General features: G+C 52.6%; 1 protein-coding gene across 3 annotated transcripts in view; it reads left to right on the forward strand.

The window, feature by feature from the left end:
• The window catches only part of edaradd (EDAR-associated death domain), a 123,317-nt gene that overhangs the window by 64,697 nt on the left and 35,073 nt on the right, over positions 1–23,547 (forward strand). For all 3 annotated transcript variants that reach the window (XM_038814741.1, XM_038814716.1, XM_038814725.1), the window contains exon 4: positions 8,324–8,403. In XM_038814741.1, coding sequence (XP_038670669.1) covers positions 8,324–8,403 — 80 coding nt within the window. The remainder of the gene's footprint in view (positions 1–8,323; positions 8,404–23,547) is intronic.

Genomic DNA, 23,547 nt, shown 5'->3' on the forward strand with positions numbered 1-23,547 from the left:
GAAGGGGGCCATCTGGGATGGACTAGGTATAGGGTGGAATTAAGGGGGTGGGAGTTAATGGGGAAAATGATGGACGGTAGAGGGGATTGGAGACGTAAGCCTCCGGTAAGGTTGGTAATGTGGAACATCCGGGGATTGAATGGGCCGGTTAAAAGGCCCCGGGTGTTCGTGCACCTCAAGAGCTTGAAAGCGGGGGTGGTCTTTCTGCAGGAGATGCACCTCCGTGTGAAGGACCAGGTTAGGTTAAGGTTGGGCTGGGTTGGGCAGGTTTTTCACTCAGAGTTTGATTCAAAATCGAGCGGAGTGGCGCTTTTAATGAGCAAATAAATGGGATTTGTGAGCTCGAAGGAGGTGAGGGATCTGGGTGGGATATATGGGAATATGAGTGGGATATTGGAAGGGGCACTGGTGGTGTTGTTAAATGTGTATGTCGCAAATTTGGACGATGTGGGTTTTATGAGGGGTTGCTGGCAGCGGTCCCAGATTTAGCCACGCACCAGTTAGTCATGGGGGGAGATTTTAAATGTGTCCTAGAGCTGAGGGTGGATAGGTCGAGCCACAGGTCGATGGGTAGGGTACGAATGGCAAGGGAGCTGGAGGGGTTTATGGAGAGAATGGATATGGCGGATCCATGGCGCTTTCAGAACCCAGGGGGAAGGGAGTATTCCGTCCTTTCACACGTCTATAAGGTGTAATCGAGGATTGATTACTTTATAGTGAGTCGGAAGATTTTGGTTGGGATGGAGGGAGCAGAGTATGCGGGGATAATTATCTCGGACCATGCGCCCCACTGGCTGAGGATTCTGTTTCGATCGGGACGAGGGCAGAGGCCGGGGTGGAGGTTTGACTCGGGGTTGTTGGTGGATGGAGTTTTTGTGATAAGGTGCGGTTGGCGATTAAGGAGTATATGGAGTTCAATCAGAATGGGGAGGTGTCAGGGCCATTTTTTGGGAAACACTGAAGGCAGTGGTCGGGGGGGAAATTATTTTGTTTAAGGCTGGTGCGGATAAGGAAAGGAGGGAGGAGCATGACCGTCTAGTGAGTGGGATAGTGGAGGTGAACACGGAATTTTCGAGGGTGCCCACCTTGGAGGGATTGGCGAGGACAAAAAACTTGCCGGGGCAGTTTGACAGGCTGACAACAAGGAGGGTGGTAGGGCAACTGTGTAGGGCAAGAGGGGTGAAATCTGAGTATAGGGAGAAGGTGAGCCACATGCTGGCGCACCAGTTGTGGAGGCAGGCGGCGTCCAGAGAAATATTGAAGATACGGACTGGGGCTGGGGACGTGGTGTCGGAGCCAGGGAAGATAAATGAGGCATTCAGGTAGTACTACCAGATACTTTATGAAGCGGACACAGGGGAAGAGGAGACATGGGGCGGATTCTGGACGAGCTGGAATTTCCCCAGGTGGAGGAAGCAAAGCAGCAGGCAGTAGAGTAGCCCCTGGGGCTGAGGGAGGTAATAATAATAATCTTGATTTTCACAAGTAGGCTTACATTAACACTACAATTAAGTTACTGTGAAAAGGCCCTAGTCACTACATTCCAGCGCCTGTTCAGGTATATGAAGGGAAAACTCAGAATGTCCAAATTACCTAAGGTGCTGGATAATATCAGGGGTATGAAGTCGGGGAAGGCCCCTGGGCCAGATGAGTGCCCGGAGGAATTTTATAAGGAATTTGCTGTGGACCTGGCATCACATCTGTTGGGGGTGTTTAATGAAACACTGGAGAAGGGGGAGTTGCCGGAGACGATGGCACAGGTAGTAATCACATTAATCTCAAAAAGTGGGAAAGACCTGGCAGAATGTGGGTTGTATATGCCCATATCACTATTGAACACAGATGTAAAAGTATTGGCTAAATTGTTGGCGGGGAGGATGGAGGATTGTGTCCCAGAGGTGGTTGCAGAAGATCAAACAGGTTTCGTGAAGGGCTGGCAGCTCGCGGGTAATGTATGACGGCTGTTGAATGTGGTGATGAATCCGTCAGGGGCTCTGGTACTGGAGGTGGTCGTGTCCATGGACACGGTGAAGGCGTTTGATTAGGTGGAGTGGCAGTACTTGTTCAAGGTTTTGGGAAGATTTGGGTTTCGGCCAAGATTTGTGGCATGGGTGCAGTTGCTGTATGTGGCACCAAGGGCGAGTGTGAGGATGAATTATATGAGCTCACAAACCTTTGACTTGCACAGGGGTACGAGGCAGGGGTGCCCGCTGTCGCCATTGGTGTTTGCGCTGGCCATAGAGCCATTGGCGATGGCTCTTAGGAGGTCGGCAGAATGGCGGAGAATTATGAGGCCACAGAGGGGATATGGATGTCGCTCCATGCCGATGACCTCTTGCTGTTTGTTTCAGATCCGTTGGAGAGAATGGGAAAGGTTATGGACATGCTGGGGAGATCTGGAGCTCTCTGGGTACAAACTGAATGTAGGGAAAAGCGAGGTTTTCCCGATCAATGAGCTGGCACAGCGGGGTAATTTAGGGGGATGCCATTTACGGTAGCGAGGGATAGGTTTAGATATTTGGAGATTCAGGTAGCGAAGGAATGAACGGGGCTCCATGAGTAGAACTTAACGAAGCTGGTGGAGGAGGCCAGGGAGTATCTTAAGTGGTGGGATACACTGCAGTTGACGTTGGTGGGGAGGGTCCAAATGGTGAAAATGAATATTCTGCTGAGGTTCTTGTTTATTTTTCACGCTCTTCTGATCTTTATACCATAGGCCTTTTTTCGGAATGTGGACATGATCATTTCGGACTTTGTTTGGGCGGAGAAGGTGCCGAGGGTTAGAACATAGAACAGTACAGCACAGAACAGGCCCTTCTGCCCTCGATGTTGTGCCGAGCCGTGATCACCCTACTCAAACCCACGTATCCACCCTAGACCCGTAACCCAACAACCCCCCCATTAACCTTACTTTTTAGGACACTACGGGCAATTTAGCATGGCCAATCCACCTAACCTGCACATCTTTGGACTGTGGGAGGAAACAGGAGCACCCGGAGGAAACCCACGCACACACGGGGAGGATGTGCAGAGTCCGCACAGACAGTGACCCAGCCGGGAATCGAACCTGGGACCCTGGAGCTGTGAAGCATTTATGCTAACCACCATGCTACCGTGCTTCCCAGGGTTAGGAGGACCCTGCTGCAGAGGCAGAGACAGCAGGGGGGTAGACGTTGTCGAACTTGCTTCATTATTGTTGAGCGGCGAATGTGGACAAGATGCTGCGGTGGTGGGAAGGAGAAGGGGTAGAGTGGGTTAGGATGGAGGGGGAATCTTGTAAGGGGTCTAGTTTGAGGGCTATGGTGACTGCAGCGTTGCCACTGGCTCCAAGTAGGTAAACAGGGAGCCCAGTGGTGCAATCCACGGTGAAGATATGGGACGGGATTCTCCGGCTCACCGCCGGGTCGGAGAATCTCCAGCACCGGAGATTCAGCGGGGGCGGAAATCACGCCACGCCGGTCGGCGGACCCCCCCCGGCGATTCTCCGGCCCGCGATGGGCCGAATTCCCGCTGCTGTAATGCCGGTCCCGCCGGCGTGAATTAAACCACCTCCCTTACCGTCGGGACCAGGCGGCACGAGTGGGGTCTTGGGGGGGGGGGGGGGGGGGGCGATCTGGCCCCGGGGGGTGCCCCCATGGTGGCCTGGTCCGCAATCGGGGCCCACCGATCCGCGGTCTGGCCTGTGCCGCGGGGCACTCTTTCCCCTCCATGTCAGCCATCAACCTCCGCGATGGACGACGTGGAGGTGACCCTCCCCCCTGCGCAGGCGCAGAGACGACGCGGATCCGCTGAAGCTCCCGCGCATGCACGGACTTCCGCCGAATGGCGGAGTCCCTTCGGCCCCGGCTGGCGTGGCACCAAAGGCCTTCCATGCCAGCCGACAGGGCGCAAACCACTCCGGCGTGGGCCTAGCCCCTAAAGGTGAGGGCTTGGCCCCTAAAGGTGCGGAGGATTCCGTACCTTTCGGGCGGCCCGATGCCGGAGTTGGGAGGAGAGATCAATTGGGGAGTATGGAGTGAGGCACTGCGTAGGGTAAACGGGACCTCCTCTTGTGCAAGGATGAGGTGGTGCACAGGGTGCATGTGACCCGGGTGAGAATGAGTGGATTCTTCCAGGGGGTAATTGGTGTGGGCGTACATGTTTTGGGGTTGTGAAAAATTGGCAAGATTTTGTCATGGCCTTCACCCCCCTGATTGCACGGTGGCGAATTTTACTGGAGTGGCGGTCGGCATCGCCACCGGGGGTAGCGACTTGGCTGGGTGACCTGTACGTCTTCCTGCGGTTGGAGATGATAAAGTATGAGTTAAGGGGCTCTGCAGAGGGGTGTGAGAAAAGGTGGGGGATGTTTGTGACCGTATTTGAGGAGCTGTTCGTCACAGGAGGAGGAGGGGGGAGGGTGAAAAGGGGAATAAAATTTGAACAGACTGTATAATTGATTGCTGGCAAGTATATTTTTCGCGGTGTTAATTTGTTGTAACCTGTTTTGATATATGTTTGTAATAAAATACATTTTTTTTAAAAGTAAAGAGGGTGACTTTTTCTGCAGGTAACATATTGGCAGACTCAAGTGGGAGGTACGTAATCATCAGAGGGTCGTTGGTGGTATCAGCCAATGTGTATGCATCGAACTGGAATGTCATAGCATTCACTAATATGGTGCTGGCGGCTAATCTGATCTTGATTCACATCAGTTAATTAGGGGGGGAGGAATTCAATTGTGTTTTGGATCACAGATTGTATTGGCCAACCTGGAAGGCAGTGACCCAACTGTGTCTCTCGAGAGAGAGACCTTTTATTTTTTCTTTAAATATTTTTGTTTAAGTTTTACATTTTACACTATACATAAAGATAGATGAGACAGTTACAGTTTACATGTTGTTCCTTTTCAGAATCCCCCCACCCACCCATCCACCATGCCACTTCCCGTCTTCCACGGGTCTTATCCTAGACCCTTTACTTCACTGTGGGTGGTTGTGCGGTGTTTGTGTGTGGGCAGTGCCCTCCTTCTCCCTTCCCTCTCCCTGTTGCTTGGTCTCCCCTTCCCCTATTTTCTGCTTGTTTTTTGGGGGTTCTTTTTTGTGTGGCTTTGTGTTGGGCCCACTAATCCCCTGTCTGTCTCTCCCTGGCCTCTCCCTTGGTGTTACATCCGATCTCTCCCCCCCACCTGTTTTGCCCTCCCTCTCGTTTCTGTCTGCTCTGTGGTCCCGGTGGCTCCCGTGCTCTAACAGCTGTTGGCTTTGAACAGGTCTTGGAACAGGTTGCTGTATGGCCCCCACGCTTTGTTGAAGCCATCTTCAGACCCTTGGATGGTGTACCTCTCCAGATGGAGAAATTCCGATAGGTCTGCCAGCCAGTCTGCAGCTGTGGGTGGTGCTGCTGATCGCCAGCCTAGCAGGATTCTCCAGGGACGATTAGGGAAACCAAGGCAAAGGCCCTCTTCCCCATATGTAGTTGTGGCTGGTCCGATACCCCGAAGACTGCCACTCTTGGGGCATGGTTCCACCCTCACCCCCACAACCTTGGACATTGCCTCGAAGAAGGCTGTCCAGAGCCCGACAAATCTGGGGCATGCCCAGAACATTTGGGCGTGGTTGGCAAGGCTTCTCTGACACTGTTCACATTTATCCTCCACCTCCGCGAAGAACCTGCTCATTCAGTTCTTGTTAGGTGTGCTCTGTGCATCACGTTTAGCTGCATGAGGCTAAGCCTTGCGCAGGAGGAGGTGGAGTTGGCCCTGCTCAGTGCTTCATTCCAGAGTCCCCACCTTATTTCCATCCCTAACTCTTCCTCCCATTTTCCCCTTGTTTCATCTAGTGGGGAGCGGATCCTTTCTAACAGTCACCCATGTATGTCCTTGCAGTTACCCTTTCCCAGACTGTCCGCATCCAGTAACTCCTCCAACATTGTGTTTTTCAGTCAACCTCGCACCCTTCACCCCCTCCGCAAGCCCACAATTCTCAGATTCCGCCGCCTCGGCCTGTTCTACAGGTTCTCCAGTTTGGCTCTAAGTCCTTATTGGCCTCCACCACCATCCACAACTCCTCACCCTTTGAGATGAACTGGTCACTATGTTGTGACAGAGCTTCCTCCACCTCCTTCAGCTTCTCTCCTTGCTCCCGTACCTTGGCCCATGTCTTCAACACGCTGCCTTCACCGGGGCCATCGCCTCCTCCACCAGCTCCTTCATTGCCGCCTACATCTCCTTGTGTTTGTATCACCTCCATGTGTTTGGTGAACTGCCTCTCAAACTCTCAAGGCATCACCTCGGTCAAAGTCCACAAGGTGAAGGGTACGACCCCACCCAGTGACCCAGCCTCCACCAACTTTCCTGCTGCCAGGCTAACCGTTCACTCGACGGCGAACCTTCACTCACCCTCTTCTTCCCGGCTTCTGTGTTTTCAACATTCCCCTCCTTCCCTATGTCTTCCTGCACCAGCTTATCCATAATTGCCCCTGGAACCGGGCATTAAATTCCTAACACCAGAGCCTCAAACAGAAGCCAACCAATGTGCATCTTGCACCTACATTCCACCACCGAAAGTCTCTCTCATGCGTTGCCACTTGAGTTGATGTTTGACATAATGGATGGGCTGCAGATCATATGTGCTGCTTTGCCCTGGATAATGTTGAGCTTCTTGAGTGGCCATTCAACTCAGAAATAAGGGTCACAATTGCAGCTACTATAAACAAAAGGAATGTGATGCTGGCATTGCATGACAATGCTCCTCTAACAGGGTAGAGGGATATTGTGATGTTTGTTTTACCCTTGAAGTAGCTGGTTTGGGTGTAATTCTTGTTGAAGCTTGGTACAAAAAGGGGAAATGTTCCATGTCTTAAATAGTTTGCATTGTGATGAGGTATTTTACTTTTCCACTCTGTTACTTTGTTTTGGATCCCTTCACCTAACTTGCAAGTTGCACACTATAGTCCAGTGCATAAAAGTTCCAAAGGTTTGCACCGTATGCTATCTGCTTTGGAACAATGTAAATATGTGGTTCATAATCATCAAGGAGCCCTCGCAAAACTGAAGTCAAAGGGAATCAAGGGGAAACTCTCCACTGGTTGGAATCATACCTAGCACAAAGGAAGATGGTTGTGGTTGTTGGAGGTCAATCACCTCAGCTCCTGGACATCACTACAGGAGTTCCTCAGGGTAGTGTCGACGGCCCAACCATCTTCAGCTGCTTCATCAATGATCTCCCTTCCATTGTAAGATCAGAAGTGGTGATGTTTGCGGATGACTGCACAGTGTTCAGCACCATTCGCAAGTCCTCAGATAATGAAGCAGTCCATGTCCAAATGCAGCAAGACCCGGATAATATCCAGGCTTGGGCTGACAAGAGGCAAATTACATTCGCACCACGCAAGTGCCAGGCAATGACCATCTCCAACAAGAGTGGATCAAACCATCATCCCTTGACATTCAAAGGCATTACCATCACTGAACCACTCACTATGAATATCCTGGAGGTTACCATTGACTAGAAACTGAACTGGAACAGCCATATAAATACTGTGGATACAAGAGCTGCTCAGAGGTTAGGAATCCTGCAGCGAGTCACTCATCCCTTGATTCCTCAAAGCCTGCCCACTAACTACAAGGCACAAGTCAGGTGTGTGATGGAATACTCTCCACTTGCCTGGATGATTGCAGCTCCAACAACACTTAAGAAAGTTGACGCTATACAGAATGATGCAGCCTGCTTGATTGAAGTGCCATCCACTAACATTCACTCCCTCCACTACCACACACTGCAGGATCTCACCAAGACTCCTTAGAAAGTACTTTCCAAACCCACGACCATTCTATTTCAAAGGACCAGGACAGCAGATACATGGGAACACCACCTGGAAGTTGGCCTCCAAGCCACTCGCCATCCTGACTTGGAAATATATCGCCATTCCTTCACTGTCATTGGACCAAAATCCTGGAACCTACACCACATGGACAGCAGTGGTTTAAGAAGGAAGCTCACTGTCATCTTCTCAAGTGCAATTAGGAATGGGCAATAAATGCTGGCCTAGTTCGTGAAACCCACAGTGGTTTAAGAAGAAACGCAGCGTCATCTTCTCAAGGGCAATTAGGAATGGGCAATAAATATTGGCCTAGTCAGTGAAACCCACATACCTTGAATGATTTTTTTTTTTTAATTATCACTTTTGGATGCCCTTTTATGTCTGCTATTTGGAAAATATTACCACTTCTGAAGAAAAGTTCATTCCCTGTCTAAAATAAGTGAAGTACTTGATGGTAAATTTCTTTCAGTTATTGAGCATTGTCATTGATCAATATCTACTAAACTTCAATTAATACTGCTGACAGGTGTTTCAGATCTCTTTGCTCAGGATACAGCAACTGTTAACCTGGAACATTTAACTGCAAAGCTTCAAAAGACAAAACGGGTAGGAACAAGTTTATTTCTACTTTATTCACTTGCTTGGAACTTTTACAGAGGTTAAGTTTCAAAGTACTCCGTCTTCAGTTCCGCAATCATCTTGAAAATATTTTTTATATTTCTCTCCCTCTGTCCACAATCACACCTGGGATCTTGTGGATATGCCACCTACTTCAGCCTCGAAAGTAAGATATTGAAAATTGAGTGGCTTCAAAATAGTAAGACAGCAATGTCAACTTTGTGATGGAAATTTTAAAATCACTTATTTTGCACATTAGATCCTGCTATAACATAGCAAGAGTGAAGGGGAAATTGAAACCTTGAGCTGTTTCTGTGCATTTCTGGATTGAGTGGAGTTTGGGTATTCTGTCTCTCTCTAGGATGCGAGTTAAAAAGAGGAATTTGAATCTGGAGCTAGATTGTCCGTTCCTGAGACTAAGGGAGCGATTCTCCGTTGGCTGATGCTGAAATAGCGAAATGTGATTGGGCGGAGAACCTGTTCCGACGCCAAAATCGCAGCTAGTGCCGATTTGACGCCAAATCGCAATTCTGCGTCAGCGGCTTTAATGTGTTCAAAACGCATGTACAGTAAACACCGTTTGCATGTCATTAGCGGGCCTGACCTGGTATTCTCCGGGGCCTCCACGATTCTCCTCCCCCTCCGATGGGCCAAGTTCCCGATGGCACAGTTTACACGTGCTTTTAATAGTCATGAAACCGACATCGTGGCTGATGACGGGGAGAGAGAGGAGGTAGGAAACAGAGAGGCACGATTGTGGGCTGCCAGGCCAGTTACTGCCTGGGGTGAGATGGTAGCGGTCCTGCCAGGGCCAGGGTGTGTGTGTGTGTTGGGGGGGGGGGAGGAGTGATGGAGTAACGGGCCGAGTGGCCAGCGTGACCCCCCCATGGCACTGGGGCCGTGTCCAGTCATGGACCGGCATTAACATGCCCTGCAGGTCAGCCATCTTGCTGCACACCTCACTGACCGCCCGCCTTGGCCCCTGGTTCTGCAGAGTGGCACCAACTATATGCATACTCCCATCCCCGCACCCCACCCACCACCATACCACCCCCGCTCCCCCCCCACCCCTGGCCGTCACCCACTGGCAGCCCACCCAGGGCAACGCCCAAGTAGCCTCTATGGGGCGCCAGGCGGGAGCCACAGAGCTCCCAGGCAGGAAAAGGCAGTGCCAGCCGTCAGTACCCCTGGCATCAGGGGTAGCCGCCAGGGCCAGAGGCCCCCATGGTTCTGGGCATCGATGGGACCAGGGGTGCTCATTGGGGGGGGGGGGGGGGGGGGGGGGGGGGGGACATGGGGGGGCAAAGCCCACAGTGCCAACTGGGGCCATTGTGTCGTCTGTTGCACCTGGTTGAGCACAGGGGTACGCACCATGCTAAGTCAGCCTTTCACCCCCTGCAGTCAATTAATATTGGAATTTAATCAGCAATGGTGCCCATCTTGCTAGTCACTGCAGCCCTGGGGGATTCCCTGCAGTTGGACGAGCTGGAGCTGCTCAAGCAGGAGGAAGCTGCAGCAACGGAGCATGCAGCAGCAGAGCGTGCAGCAGCTGAGCGTGCCACAGAGGAGCCATGAGGCAGCCGCCCCGGATGGTGAGCCAGCTGCTCAAGAGGCCGAGGAGGATGAGGTGCCAATGAGGCGCCGCATGAGGCCTCATGTGTACCGGCAGCGTCTATCATTTGAGGACCTGCCGGATTGGGCATGCCGTCAAAGACTCTGGCTGAGCAGAGAGACAGTGCGACAAATCTGCCAGATCATTGCACACCTGGCACCATGGTGTATGGTGGAGTACACCCGCTCCCGATGGTCGTCCTGAACTTCTACTCGACGGAGTCCTTTCAGGCGCCAAGTGGGGACCTGTCCATATCTCACAGACCTCGGTGCACAGATGCATCCTCGCCATCACGGAGGCCCTATAGGCCCAGGCAGCTCAATACATCTACTTCAATGTGGACCGAGCTCACCAGGAAGCTCCCCAGGCAGCAGAGTTCACCGCCATCAACAGGATGCCCCTGGTTATCCACTGCGGTCGTGACTGATGACACCCATCCGGAGGCCACAAACCGACATGGAGACCCGCTACAGCAACCACCCAAACAGCGATCAGGTCCCTGATTGAGCAGTGCTTCAGCTTCCTGAAGGTGCGGTTCAGGTGCCTGGACCACTCTGGAGAGGCCCTCCAGTATGGTGCCGAGAGGGTCGCCTGCACCATGGCGGTTTGCTGTGTCCGCCACAACATCGCACAGCAGAGGGGCAATGTGCTGGAGGAGGAGGAACACTAGGCCTCGTCTGACGAGGGGGTGCAGGGGTCGGATCTGGGGTGCGGGGGTTGTGGGCTGCAGGAACCCATGATGCCGGTGTCACTCTGCAGAACCAGGGCCAAGGTGGATGGTCAGTGGGGTGCGCAGCAAGATGGCTGCTTTGCAGGCCTCCGCAATGGCAGTCCATAGCTGGGCATTGCCCCAGTCCTGTGGGGGGTCACCCCGGCCACTCGGCCCATTCCCCTATCACCCCTCTCCCCTCCGGCCCTTGCTGGGCCCCATCCCCACCTCAGCCAGTGTCCGGCCCAGCAGCTGTCTGTGTCCTACCTCCGTCCCCCCCCTTCATCAGCCATGACACTGGTTTCACGATTTTTAAAAGCACAAGTGAACCATGCCGTCGGAAATCCGGCCTATCGGAGGAGGTGAATCACGGAGGCCCGCTAATGACATGAAAACGGCATTTATTGTACATGCATTCGAGAACACATTGATGCCACTGGCAAGGCAATGGGGAATTGCAACTTGCTCTCACATTGACGCCCTTTCGCGATTTTGGCTTCGGAACAGATTCTCCGCCCAATTATGTTTCCCAGTTTCAGCGTCGGCCGATGGAGAATCTCGCCCCTGATCTTTAAGATAATTGAAAAAGGAAATCTCTAGCTTCAGGTGAATTGTAATTTGTGACATTATTCCGACTGATATATATGACAATCACACTCCAGCTACCGCAGTTTGGTCATCCTGTTATTTTCTAAGATTCTGGGCTGGATTCTCTGTTCTAAAAGCGCTGCCTGGAGAAATTCAGAACATGCCAATAAGCTACCACGCAGTCCATGCACTGCATGCATGACTCCAGCCGCACTGACTCCTGATTCACTGCGGTCGAAATTCTCGTTAGGAGCCTGACAAGCTGGAGCAGCTTTTAAGCCCTCTACTCACCCAGACTATCATTCCAGCCAAGGTCCCTGGAGTCAAAGATTGAACGAGTGCTAGATGCCATAGAGGTGAGGAGGGACACTCTCTTCCCCAGGGTGAGGCAGAGACACAATCCCGCCATTCTGAACAAGGGTTGGGTGAGGTGGCAGAAGCTGAGAGTGCTGCCAGGCTCACTAGGAGGGCCGGCATGCAATGCAAAAAGAAGATGAACGGCCTCTTTAGAACAGCTGTGGTGGGTAACCATCTCTGTGCCTCTGGCATCACTCCCGTGCCTCACTCGCCACATCTGCCCCCAATCCCCTCGAGGCCAACAACACTCCATCTGCCTGCAATTCCCTTCCAGCCCACCCTCCACGAACCCCCAACACATGTGATGTCCTCTTTGGCCAGGAGACCTGACCACCAGCTACAAACCCCCCCATAAACCCACGTCCCAGCATCTCACTATGTCCTTTCTGTTTCCCCAAGGGTAAAGTGGGCCATCATCTCCAGGAGCGTCAGAGGATGGGAGGGGGCCTCCCAGCTATTCGGGTCCGCAACTCATCAGAGTAAAGGGCCCTGCAAATCACAAGGGAGGTCAAGGAGACGCAGTGGCTGCGATGGAGTTCGGCATATGCCAAACAAGATGTCCCGACAGCAATGAGTCATCCCTCTCCCACAATTCTTCCCAAGACCTCACCCCAAGTCTTTTGTCAAGCAGGATCCATAGTGGTCAATGCCAGGCCGTCCGGGGTCGCTGCCCCGCATCCAGACCCTAAGTATACCCCAGAGTACCACTCCGTGGAAGACGCTAACATCTCACTTTCATCTGCACCATACACCATCGCAGAGATTATCACCTTGGTGGGTAATGTTAGCAATCAGGTTCCTCGGTCACCCTCTGGTGAGTACCACACACATGCTGCAGCACGAGTCAGGGAGTCCCGAGGGAGCACACGGTAGCAAGGCTGCCCAATCCCAAGGAACAGCTGTTGCCCAGACAGATGTTGCACATCTGGAAAAGATGATTCCATCACTGTTGCAGATGCAGAAGGAGAGCTGAAATCTTCAGGACGGGGGTGTCAGCAACATTACAACACCCTTAAGTACAGCTGGAGAAACCGAGCCACCTTCAGACGCAGGAGATGATGCCGACAATGTGTGGCACCCAGTCCAACACTGAAAGGATGATGTCTGCAGCGGAAGGCCTGGGGCAGAACCATGTGTCAAGATATCCAAGGCATGGGACACACTGTGCTGTCCATGGCATGACAGGATAACCCAGTCACAGGTGGACATGTCTCGGACACAGATGGACATTGCTGCAAAGCTCTAGAGCTTGGCCCATTCACAAATGGTCATGGCTGAGGTCACAGAGAGCATTGGTTAGGCGCTGACTGACCTTAGCCAGTCACAGAGGGCATGGGTGATTTTAAACACATAGATTGGGCAAATCAAATTAGCCACAATGCCGTAGAGGAGGAATTCCTGGGGTGTATACGGAATGGTTTTCTTGACCAATATGTGGAGGAACCAACTAGAGAGCAGGCCATCTTAGACTGGGTACTGTGTAATGAGAAGGGAATCATTGTCAATCTGGCTGTACGAGACCCCTTGGGGATGAGCGACCATAACATGAAGGAATTTTTTATCAAAGCGGAGAATTAAGTAGTTGATTCGGAGACCAGGGTGCTGAATCTCAATAAAGGGAACTATGCAGATATGAGGTGTGAGTGGGCCTTGATAGATAGGGGCGAGTTACTTAAAGGGATGACAGTGGATAGGCAATGGAAAACATTCAAAGAACGCATGGGGGAACTACAGCAACTCTTCATCCCTGTCTGGCACAAAAGCAAAGGGCGTAAGCATGGCTTGCAAAGGAAATTAGAAATTGTATCTGATCCAAGAAAGAAGCATACAGATTGGCCAAGAAAAATAATAGGTCTGAGGATTGGGCGCAGTTTAGAATTCAACAAAGAAGGACGAAGGGATTGATTAAGAAGGGGAAAGTACAGTACGAAAGGACCGCTTGCAGGGAACATAAAGACTGATGGTACGAGTTTCTATAGATATGTGAAGAGAAAGAAATTGGTAAAGAGAAATGTAGGCCACCTACAGACAGCAACAGGGGAATGCATAATAAGGGACAAAGAAATGGCTGAACAATTGAATACATACTTTGGTTCTGTCTTCACAAAAGAGGACACAAATCAGATACCAGAAATGTTGGAGAAAGAAAGGTTTAGTGAGAGGGAAGTACTGAGGGAGATCAACATTAGTAGAGAAATGGTGCTGGGAAAATTGATGGGAGTGAAGACGGATAAATCCCCAGGGCCTGAGAATCTGCATTCCAGTGTGCTTACGAAGGTGGCTCTGGAAATAGTGGATGCATTGGTGATCATCTTCCGGGATTCTATGGACTTTGGAACTGTCCCGACAAATTAGAGGGTAGCTCACGTCACTTCAATATTCAAAAAGGGAGGTAGAGAGAAAGCAAGGGATTATAGTAAGCCTAACATCGGTAGTGGGGAAAATGCTTGAATCCATTATCAAGGACTTTATAGCGGACATTTAGAAAGCAGTGGCAGGATCAGTCAGAGTCAGCATGGATTTATGAAGGGAAAATCATGCTTGACAAATCTGTTGGAATTCTTTGAAGATGTAACCAGTGCAGTTGACAAGGGGGAGCTAGTCGATGTGGTATATTTGGACTTTCAGAAGGCGTTTGACAAAGTCCCGCAGAAGAGATTATTATGTAAAATTGAAGCGCATGGGATTGGGGGAAAATGTATTGAGGTGGATAGAAAACTGGTTGGCAGAGAGGAAATAAAGAGATGGGGTTAATTGGCAGGCAGTAACTAGTGGGGTACCACAGGGATCGGTGCTGGGACCCCAGTTATTCACAATATATATTAATGATTTGGATAATGGAACAAAATGTAACATCTCAAGGTTTGCAGACAATACCAAGTTGGGTGGGAGGGTGAACTGTGACGAAGATGCAGGGATCCTACATAATGATCTGAACAGGTTGGGCGAGTGGGCAAATCAGTAGCGGATGCAGCATAATTTGGATATGTGTGAGGTTATTCACTTTGGAAGCAAATACAGGAAGGCAGATTACTACCTGAATGGTCGTAAATAGTAATAATAATCTTTTTATTGTCACAAGTAGGCTTACATTAACATTGCAATGAAGTTACTGTGAAAAGCCCCCAGTCGCCACATTCCAGTGCCTGTTCGGGTAATGAGCCAGTATGGGAATTGAACCCACGCTGCTGGCCTTGTTCTGCATTACAAACCAGCTGTCTAGCCCACTGAGCTAAACCAGTTCTTTTTTGGGAGATGGGAGTGTGCAGGGGACCTGGGTGTCCTTGTGCACCAGTCGCTGAAGGTAAGCATGCAGGCGCAGCAGGCAGTAAAGAAGGCTAATGGTATGTTGGCCTTCATTGCGAGAGATTTTGAGTATTGAAGCAGGGATATGTTGCTGCAATTATCCAGGGCCTTGGTGAGGCCACACGTGGAGTATTGTGTGCAGTTTTGGTCTCCTCTGAGGAAGGATGTTCTTGCTCTCGAGGGAGTGCAGCGAAGATTTACCAGACAGATTCCAGGAATGGCGGGACTGTCATATGAGGAGAGATTGACTAGGTTGGGATTGTTCTTGCTGGAGTTCAGAAGAATGAGGGGGGTTCTCATAGAGACTTATAAAATTCTAACAGGACTAGACAGGGTAGATGCAGAGAAGATGTTCCCAATGATGGGTGTGTCCAGAGCCAGGAGTCACAGTCTGAAGATTCAGGATAAATCATTTCAGACAGATCTCAGGAGACATTTCTTCACCCAAAGAGTGATGAGCCTGTGGAATTCATTACCACAGGAAGTAGCTAAAACATTGAATATATTCACGAGGTGGCTAGATATAGCACTTGGGGAGAATGGGATGAAAGGCTATGGGGAGAAAGCAGGATTAGGCTATTGAGTTGGATGATCAGCCATGATCGTGATGAATGGCGGAGCAGGCGCGAAGGACCAAAAGGCTCCTCCTACTCCTATCTTCTATACATCTATGTATGTATGTCACAGGCGTAGAGGGCCATGACACAATCCTAGACGGACATGACCATAGTTCAGATGAGGGCGGGGCTCCAGATCTGGCTGCACCAGGTGACAGTGGCACCTCCAGAGCTCCTTTCGGCCTCCCGCCTGTTCTATGGAGTGCCCACGGGCCAGTGAGCACCCCGGGGGAGGGGGAAATGATGGGCCATTGCCGGCACGTCCTGAAGAGAGGCGCAGGAACACCTCAGCCCTTCACATTCCTCACTCCCCCCCCCTTCCACCCGACACTGGCGCATCTCATGGGCAGTGGGCAGAACAGGCTGACACATCGTCATCTATGACACCTGAAAGGTGGAAGAGTCCATCCAGGCGTAGGCTGTTCAGAGGACACCCGACAAGAGCATCACAGGGCAGAGCATGAGACGAGCAGCAGGCCGGCTCCATGTCTGATACCCTGTCTGGAGTAACACCTAGAAGAAGAAGAAGCCTCGGCCATGAAAGAATAGAAAGACACTTAAGTTGGCATAAAGTAGATGGGAAGGGCATACATATTGTAAATACCCGGCAGTAAACACTTTTGCACCACCAGTCAACTCTGCCTCTAACCTCTTTCTCACGGGTGTGAACATCTCACATGGTTACACTTCAACAAGAGGTGGCAGAGCATGGCGGCAGCAGTGTGAGCCCGCTTGTATCACAGCATCTCCAGTGAGTGAGCCCTAACTGTTCTCCTGCAACCCCCCCCCCCCCAAACATATTTGGGCCCGTGAGAAGGAATTGTCAGCGCACATGCAGGGATCATCTGGCCGGACAGGGGTATGGTATCTTAAACAAAAGCAGAAAATACTGGACAATCTCAGCATGTCTTACAGCATGTGGAGAGAAAAGGGAGCTAATGTTTCGAGACCAGCAGTATAAATCTGACACCATTTCCAGTTCTGGCTAGCTTTGACAAAGAGTCATCCAGACTCAAAGGGCAAAACCTCCATTGGCTAATGCCAAAATCAGGAAACTCAATTAGGTGGAGAATAGATTCCGACCCCAAAATCGCAGCAGGCAGGCACCGATTTGACGCCAAATCGCAATTCTCCGTCACCTCAACAGTGACGTCAGTGCGGTCTGGAACCCACGTACAGTAGACACCTTTTGCATATTATCAGTGGGCCTGATGCGGTATTCTCCGTGGCCACCGCGATTCTCTACCTCCGATGGGCCGAGTTCCTGCCGGCACAGTTCACTTGTGCTTTTAAAAATTATGAAACCAGCGTTGTGGCTGCTGAGGGAGCAAGGGGGGGGGGTACAGAAAGTGTCCAACATCACCATAGTTTGCTGACAGTTGTGCCGCTGGTCAGGGGGCATCTGCCAGGGCAGGGAAGAGTAGCGGGGGTTGGCCAGGAGGTGGGCTGTGGGGTCGGGATTGACGGACACAGAACACCATTGCCAACTCCGCACACCGTTGACAGCCCACTGTGAACTTAGGACCACAGGTCGTATAGGTGTCCCCAGGCCACCCCACGAGGTGCCCTCTGGCCCCAGCTGACCCATCAGCTGTGGGGCGCGCTCCAACGCAACCAATGTCATCTTGTTGGCTGGGATGAGTGTGTGTGGGGATTGTTGTGTATGCGGCTGCAGCTTGTCAGCCTCCCAAGTGTCAATCTTGGACCCAGCGAATCCCCCACCGTTTTCCATTGGAATCGATTCTGCTCATAATAATAATAATCTTTATTAGTTTCACAAGTAGGCTTACATTAACACGGCAATAAAGTTACTGTGAAAATCCCCTAGTCAGAATACTTCGGCACCTGTTCAGGTACACTGAAGGAGAATTCAGAAAGTCCAATTCACCTAACAAGCACATCTTTCGGAATTTGTGGGAGGAAACCGGAGCACCCGGAGGAAACCTATGCAGACACTCGGAGAGCGTGCAGACTCCGCACAGACAGTGACCCAAGCCGGGAATTGAACCTGACCCTGGCGCTGTGTAGCAACAGTGCTAACTACTGTGCTACCATGCTGCCCTTCAACGTGGTGATGGTGCTAGCCCCTCCACAGTCGCGGAATCAGTCCAGGTTCGGCGGCAGTTTTGCTATCATGAAAGTCCACAAATCCTGCCCCGGTGTGAACACTTGGTTTCAGGAGCGAAGAATCCAATCCAAAACATTAGCTCCCTTCTCTCTTCATAGATGCTGTCAGACCTGATGAGATTGTCCAGCATTTTCAGTTTTGTTTCAGATTCCAGCATCCGCAGTAATTTGCTTTTATCTTATGTTATCTTAAAGATTGGAGTCAGACTTTCTCTTACAATGAAGAGCAGCAGAGCTCATCTCACATCAAGTTGTCATCATCCTCCTCCATCCTGTGGTCAAGACCAGCTGATACTGCCATGCCAGGGTCAACACTCTATAGCGATGCTGGTATTGACCCCCAGCGGGTAGTAATGAAAAGGAGTCACAGGCTAGGGGGAAGGTGAAGGACCAAGGGAGAGGGAAATGGTGAATGAACTGAGGGAGAGGGAAGGAGTTGAGAGTATCAGGGGAAGGTTGATTACGTGTGGAGGGGAGGTTGAAGTAATGGGAGGAGGAAAGAGGTGGCACAGGGTGGCTGAGCTGCTGCTGGCTAGGCCTCCTAATTGGTTAATTGGGAGGTGATGACGTTGTCCCGTGTGTGGCAGTACTGGATCCCATTTTTGTCAGCCTGCCGTGCCAGCTCAGGCTCCACGCCCGGGTCTTCCTTAAAACCTTCCTCATCAGATGAGGCCTGCTGTTCTTCTCCTTGTCCAGCATGTCGGCCCTCTGCTGTGCGATGTTATGAAGCACGCAGCAGTCCACCACATGCTCGTGACCCTCTGGGGGATGTATTGAAGCGTCCCACCAGAGTGGTCCAGGCATCTGAAGCGCATCTTGAGCATGTCAATCCACCACTCAATGACGCTCATCGTTGTAACATTTCTCCGCCTCGGTCTGGGAACTGCGCACCGGTCAGCAGGTAACCCATGTCGCCAACTAGCCACTGCCACCACCCCCTCACCCAAGGGAGTGCCTCAAATGTTCCGGAAACGAAGAGTGCGCCAGGATGTATGCATCGTGAATGCTGCTTGGATATCAAGTACTTACATGCATGGTATAAAGCTGGTGGTCTCACACAAACTGCAAAGTTATGCAGTGGAAGCCATGCATATTGATGAAGGACACCCCGCTCAGAGGGCGACATGCCCTGGACCCGAGGCATGCCAGCAAATCCTGCAGTCCAGGCATCTTGTTGGGCCTGGTCCAGGTTGAACGTGATGTAATCTGATGCCTGGGCACATAGGGCCTCCGTGACAGCACAAACGTACCTGTGTATGAATGTTTGCGATATCCCACACAGATCCCCGTTCGATCCCTGGAATGAACCAGAGGAATAAAAGACATTCAGCTTGTTGGCCACCGGCAGCGGGTGTCCTCCTCCATACCCCTGCCGAGCGAAGTGCGCGACCTTCTGGCACAGGTGCTGCGCAGTTTCCCTGGTGAGCTGGAGTCGGCGGTGGCACATGTGGTCGGGCATCTCCTCGGAGGACAGGCAGCGACGGTATACACGTGGTGTGATGCAGCCCCTCCTGTGCACCTCCCCTGGACCTGCTGGGCGGCCAGCACGTGAACCTCACTGGCTGGTCCCTGCTGTTCTGAGGCAGCCTCCTCTTGTGCAGGGTCCTCCCTGGGCTGGCCCTGGTACTCTCGCTGCCGTGCATCTGCAAAGGCTGCAGCAGTCATATAGATAGTCAGCAGATCTGGTTGTAGTAGAAAATCTATGTCCCTGCGGGGAGAGGGGGGAGAGACCGAGAATGTCGGCAAGATGAGGATTCCCTTGACCATCCAATACCACGAGGTTACATGGTCACCCTGGGTTTTACTGCTGCACCACCCTCAACATGTACCCTCCCATCCCAGCCCCTTCAAGATGATGTGGTCCACACTGCACCCCTGTCCCCATCAGTGGCTGGCTCATGACATGGGAAGCTTCTATCCACACTAGCCACCTCAGCCAACAGGAGTACCGCTGGCTGCCATAACCAGTGTTAGCGATATGCTCTGTGGCCTCTGTCCTGTTTCTCCCAGTGTGGTCCACTGTGGGCCTCCTCACTGGCTGGGCCTTGAGCTATCCTGCAGGAAGGTGGCAACTGGTTGTGTGATGGAGACGTTCATACTGTGCAGCCATTCGCCACCATGGTAACATCCTGGTGTGCGAGCAGGTCCTACAGATGGGGATGAGCGAGGGATGTGTGCGTTTGCTGGATCTTAGCTGCAGTATTAGGGGGGGCCTGGGTTTTACACACCGGTTGTGACAGGGGGCTGGTCAGGTTTCCTGGCCAGGGGTGGGATGGATGGGATCAGGGGCACAATGGACAGGCAGGGCTTGGTGACAGCTCGTGATCCTCCCCTGCTTTCTCTGCTGTGGGACTGCACTTCTGAGGATTGCCAATACCTGTTGGGGCGGTGATTGAGCACGGCCGCACCCATCCCCTTGATGATACTGCTGGGGTATGAGGGTTTCCAGGTAGGTGAGCTGGGTGGGTTTTCACATGACCAGGAGCCCTCCGAGCATTTGCAGGAGACTGTCAGCAGCCTCAACAGCGAAGAGGATGTAAGTTGCAGCTTGGGGGTGGGTTTAGATGACTCTCCAACAATGGTCTCAGCCAGAGAACCGTGATCCCGAGGTGGACACCCCTATCCCGAGGGTGACACCTCGATCCCGAGGGGGAGATCCTGATCCCGAGGGTGACACCCCGATCCCGAGGGTGACACCTCGATCCCGAGGGGGAGATCCTGATCCCGAGGGTGACACCTCGATCCCGAGGGGGAGATCCTGATCCCGAAGGTGACACCCCGATTCCTAGGGGGAGATCCCGATCCCGAGGGTAACACCCCGATCCCGAAGGTGACACCCCGATTCCTAGGGGGAGATCCCGATTCCGAGGGTAACACCCCGATGCCGAGGGTGACACCCCAATCCTGAGGGTGACACCCCGATCCCTAGGGGGAGATCCCGATCCCGAGGGTGACACCCCGATCCCGAGGGTGACACCCCGATCCCGAGGGGGAGATCCCGATCCCGAGGGTGACACCCCGATCCCGAGGGGGAGATCCCGATCCCGAGGGTAACACCCCGATGCCGAGGGTGACACCCCAATCCTGAGGGTGACACCCCGATCCCTAGGGGGAGATCCCGATCCCGAGGGTGACACCCCGATCCCGAGGGGTGATCCCGATCCCGAGGGTGACACCCCGATCCCGAGGGTGACACCCCGATCCCGAGGGTGACACCCCGATTCCTAGGGGGAGATCCCGATCCCGAGGGTAACACCCCGATCCCTAGGGGGAGATCCCGATCCCGAGGGTGACACCCCGATCCCGAGGGGTGATCCCGATCCCGAGGGTGACACCCCGATCCCGAGGGGTGATCCCGATCCCGAGGGTGACACCCCGATCCCGAGGGTGACACCCCGATCCCGAGGGTGACACCCCGATCCCGAGGGGGAGATCCCAATCCCGAGGGTAACACCCCGATCCCGAGGGGGAGATCCCGATCCCGAGGGTGACACCCCGATCCCGAGGCGGATACCCCGATCCCGAGGGTGACACCCCGATCCCGAGGGTGACACCCCGATCCCGAGGGGGGAGATCCCGATCCCGAGGGGGACACCCTGATCCCGAGGCAACACCCCAATCCCGAGGCGGACATCCCGAATTGAGGGGGCACGCCTATCCCGAGGGGGACCCCCAAAACCGAGGGTGACCCCCTGATCCTGAGGGGGACATCCCGTTCCCAAGCGGGACACCAGTCCCGAGGGTGGCACCCTGATTCCGAGGAGGACATCTCGTTCCCGAGGGGGACATCCCGTTCCCGAGGGGGACACCCGAAACCGAGGGTGACACCCTGATCCCGAGAGGGACATCTCGTTCCTGAGGGGGACATCCCGTTCCCGAGGGGGACACCCCGATCCCGAGGGGGACCTGGAGTCCATGCACTTGCCACCAAGTCTTTTCCGCTACTTCCTGAGGTCCAGGCGCACACCCCACAACAAGCACAAAATGTTTTACAGGTTTGCTTACCTTTTTGCTTCCTGTCAATTGCCAGGGTGCCTGGGCCTCCCTTGTAAATACTTGCACAAATTCATGCCGACTTGAAACCCAGCGGGGAGGGCTCGAGCATCATGGGCGGCTGGAGAGTTGAATTCCGGCCTGTTAATCATATTTAAATGTATGCAAATTGTGGTTTTGCCTGGTGCCACCAGCATGTAGTGTGTAGCTTGGTAGGCTTTGGAACATCGCAATTTGGAATTGGCGTGCTGTGCCGATCCAGTTTTTCAGCCAATGCTCCATTCTCTGCCGGATCAGAAAACCCACTACTGGCCTCGGACAATGAAGCAGCCAGCCATTTATTTCCTCTGACTCTTTGAAGAGAATCAATGGAAATATTTCAAAGTCTGGTTTTGGTCGCGTTGGTGGGGTGTCTCATGACAGCCAGGTTGGCGAGATCACAGCCCATATTCAATTGCACTTAGTGCCAAAAATGATGCCCCAAGAGCTTCTCAATATTACAGGCTCCCAGGGCAGCACAGTGGTGCAGTGGGTAGCACTGCAGCCTCACGGCACCAAGGTCCCAGATTCGATCCCGACTCTGGGTCACTGTCTGTGTGGAGTTTGCACATTCTCCCTGTGTTTGCGTGGGTTTCTCCCCCACAACTCAAAGATGTGCAGGGTAGGTGGATTGAACACGCTAAACTGACCCTTAATTGGAAAAATGAATTGGGTACACTAAATTTTAAAATATATATTACAGACTCCCTCACCGTCTGACTTATGCCTCAGAAGCTTGGCGCTAACAAGGGGGAGCTGCTTTTAAACTCTCCCTCACCACTCACTCCCAGTCAACACACAAGCATGGCAGCATGCAGACCTGCTCTTCGCTTTGGGGATGCCGACCTGGCCAGGCTTCCTGGCGCTGTAGGTGAGAGGCACACCAGCCTATTCTCCCGAGGGGGTCAGAGGACCAGCAACAGGGTCAGCCAGCAATGCCATCTGGGAGATGGGGCAGCGGCTGTCAGTGTGGGGAGCATGATGAGGTGGACTGCCGTCCAATGTAGGAAGACAAGCCACCTCCAATCACCTCTCTCCTGGCCTGAGTTCCACCTGCCATCCCTCAAATTCCCAAACCCCCACCCCCCTCCCAATTCACTGGCTGACACCTTGCACCCTCCCCACATCTGATCTTCGTTCTTGTTGTTCAGGAATCCCGGCACCCACCAGCACAACCCCTTCATACCACCTGCTACAGATTCCCCCGGCCCAGGAAGTGTGCAGCTCAAATCCCTCTCCTTGTCCTCGCAGGGCAAGTTAGACCATAATTACTGGGAAAGGGCCAGGACGGGAGTGCGGTGTCCCAGAGTGTTCCTCACCCCCTATTAGAAACGAGCTGAAATTGTGGGGTTGCCTGAGGAGAGAACAGTCACCAAGGTTGGCCTGTGCCGGAGACGTGAGGATCCCTGCCCCTTCACCCAGACGATCTGCCTCAAGTGAGTTGTTTGTGTCAGACAAAATGATCCCTCCCTCTCACTGGCCACATGTCCATTGACTTGAAGGATCACCGTCAAACGAAGCCCTGCCATCCTGTGTCATTCCCCCAGCCCCTGCCACCCAAGAGACCACCTCGGAGGAGAACACCAAGGAATCCACCATCTAGGCATAGAATCATAGAATTTACAGTGCAGAAGGCGCATCAAGTCTGCATCGGCTCTTACAAAGAGCACCCTAATTCAACCCACACCTCCGCCCTAATCTATCCCTGTAATCTAGTAATGCAACCTAACCTTTTGGACACTAAGGAGCAGTTTAGGTGGCCAATCCACCTAACCTGTGCATCT

The sequence above is a fragment of the Scyliorhinus canicula genome, chromosome 1 (assembly GCF_902713615.1).
Source record: "Scyliorhinus canicula chromosome 1, sScyCan1.1, whole genome shotgun sequence".
Classification (NCBI taxonomy): domain Eukaryota; kingdom Metazoa; phylum Chordata; class Chondrichthyes; order Carcharhiniformes; family Scyliorhinidae; genus Scyliorhinus; species Scyliorhinus canicula.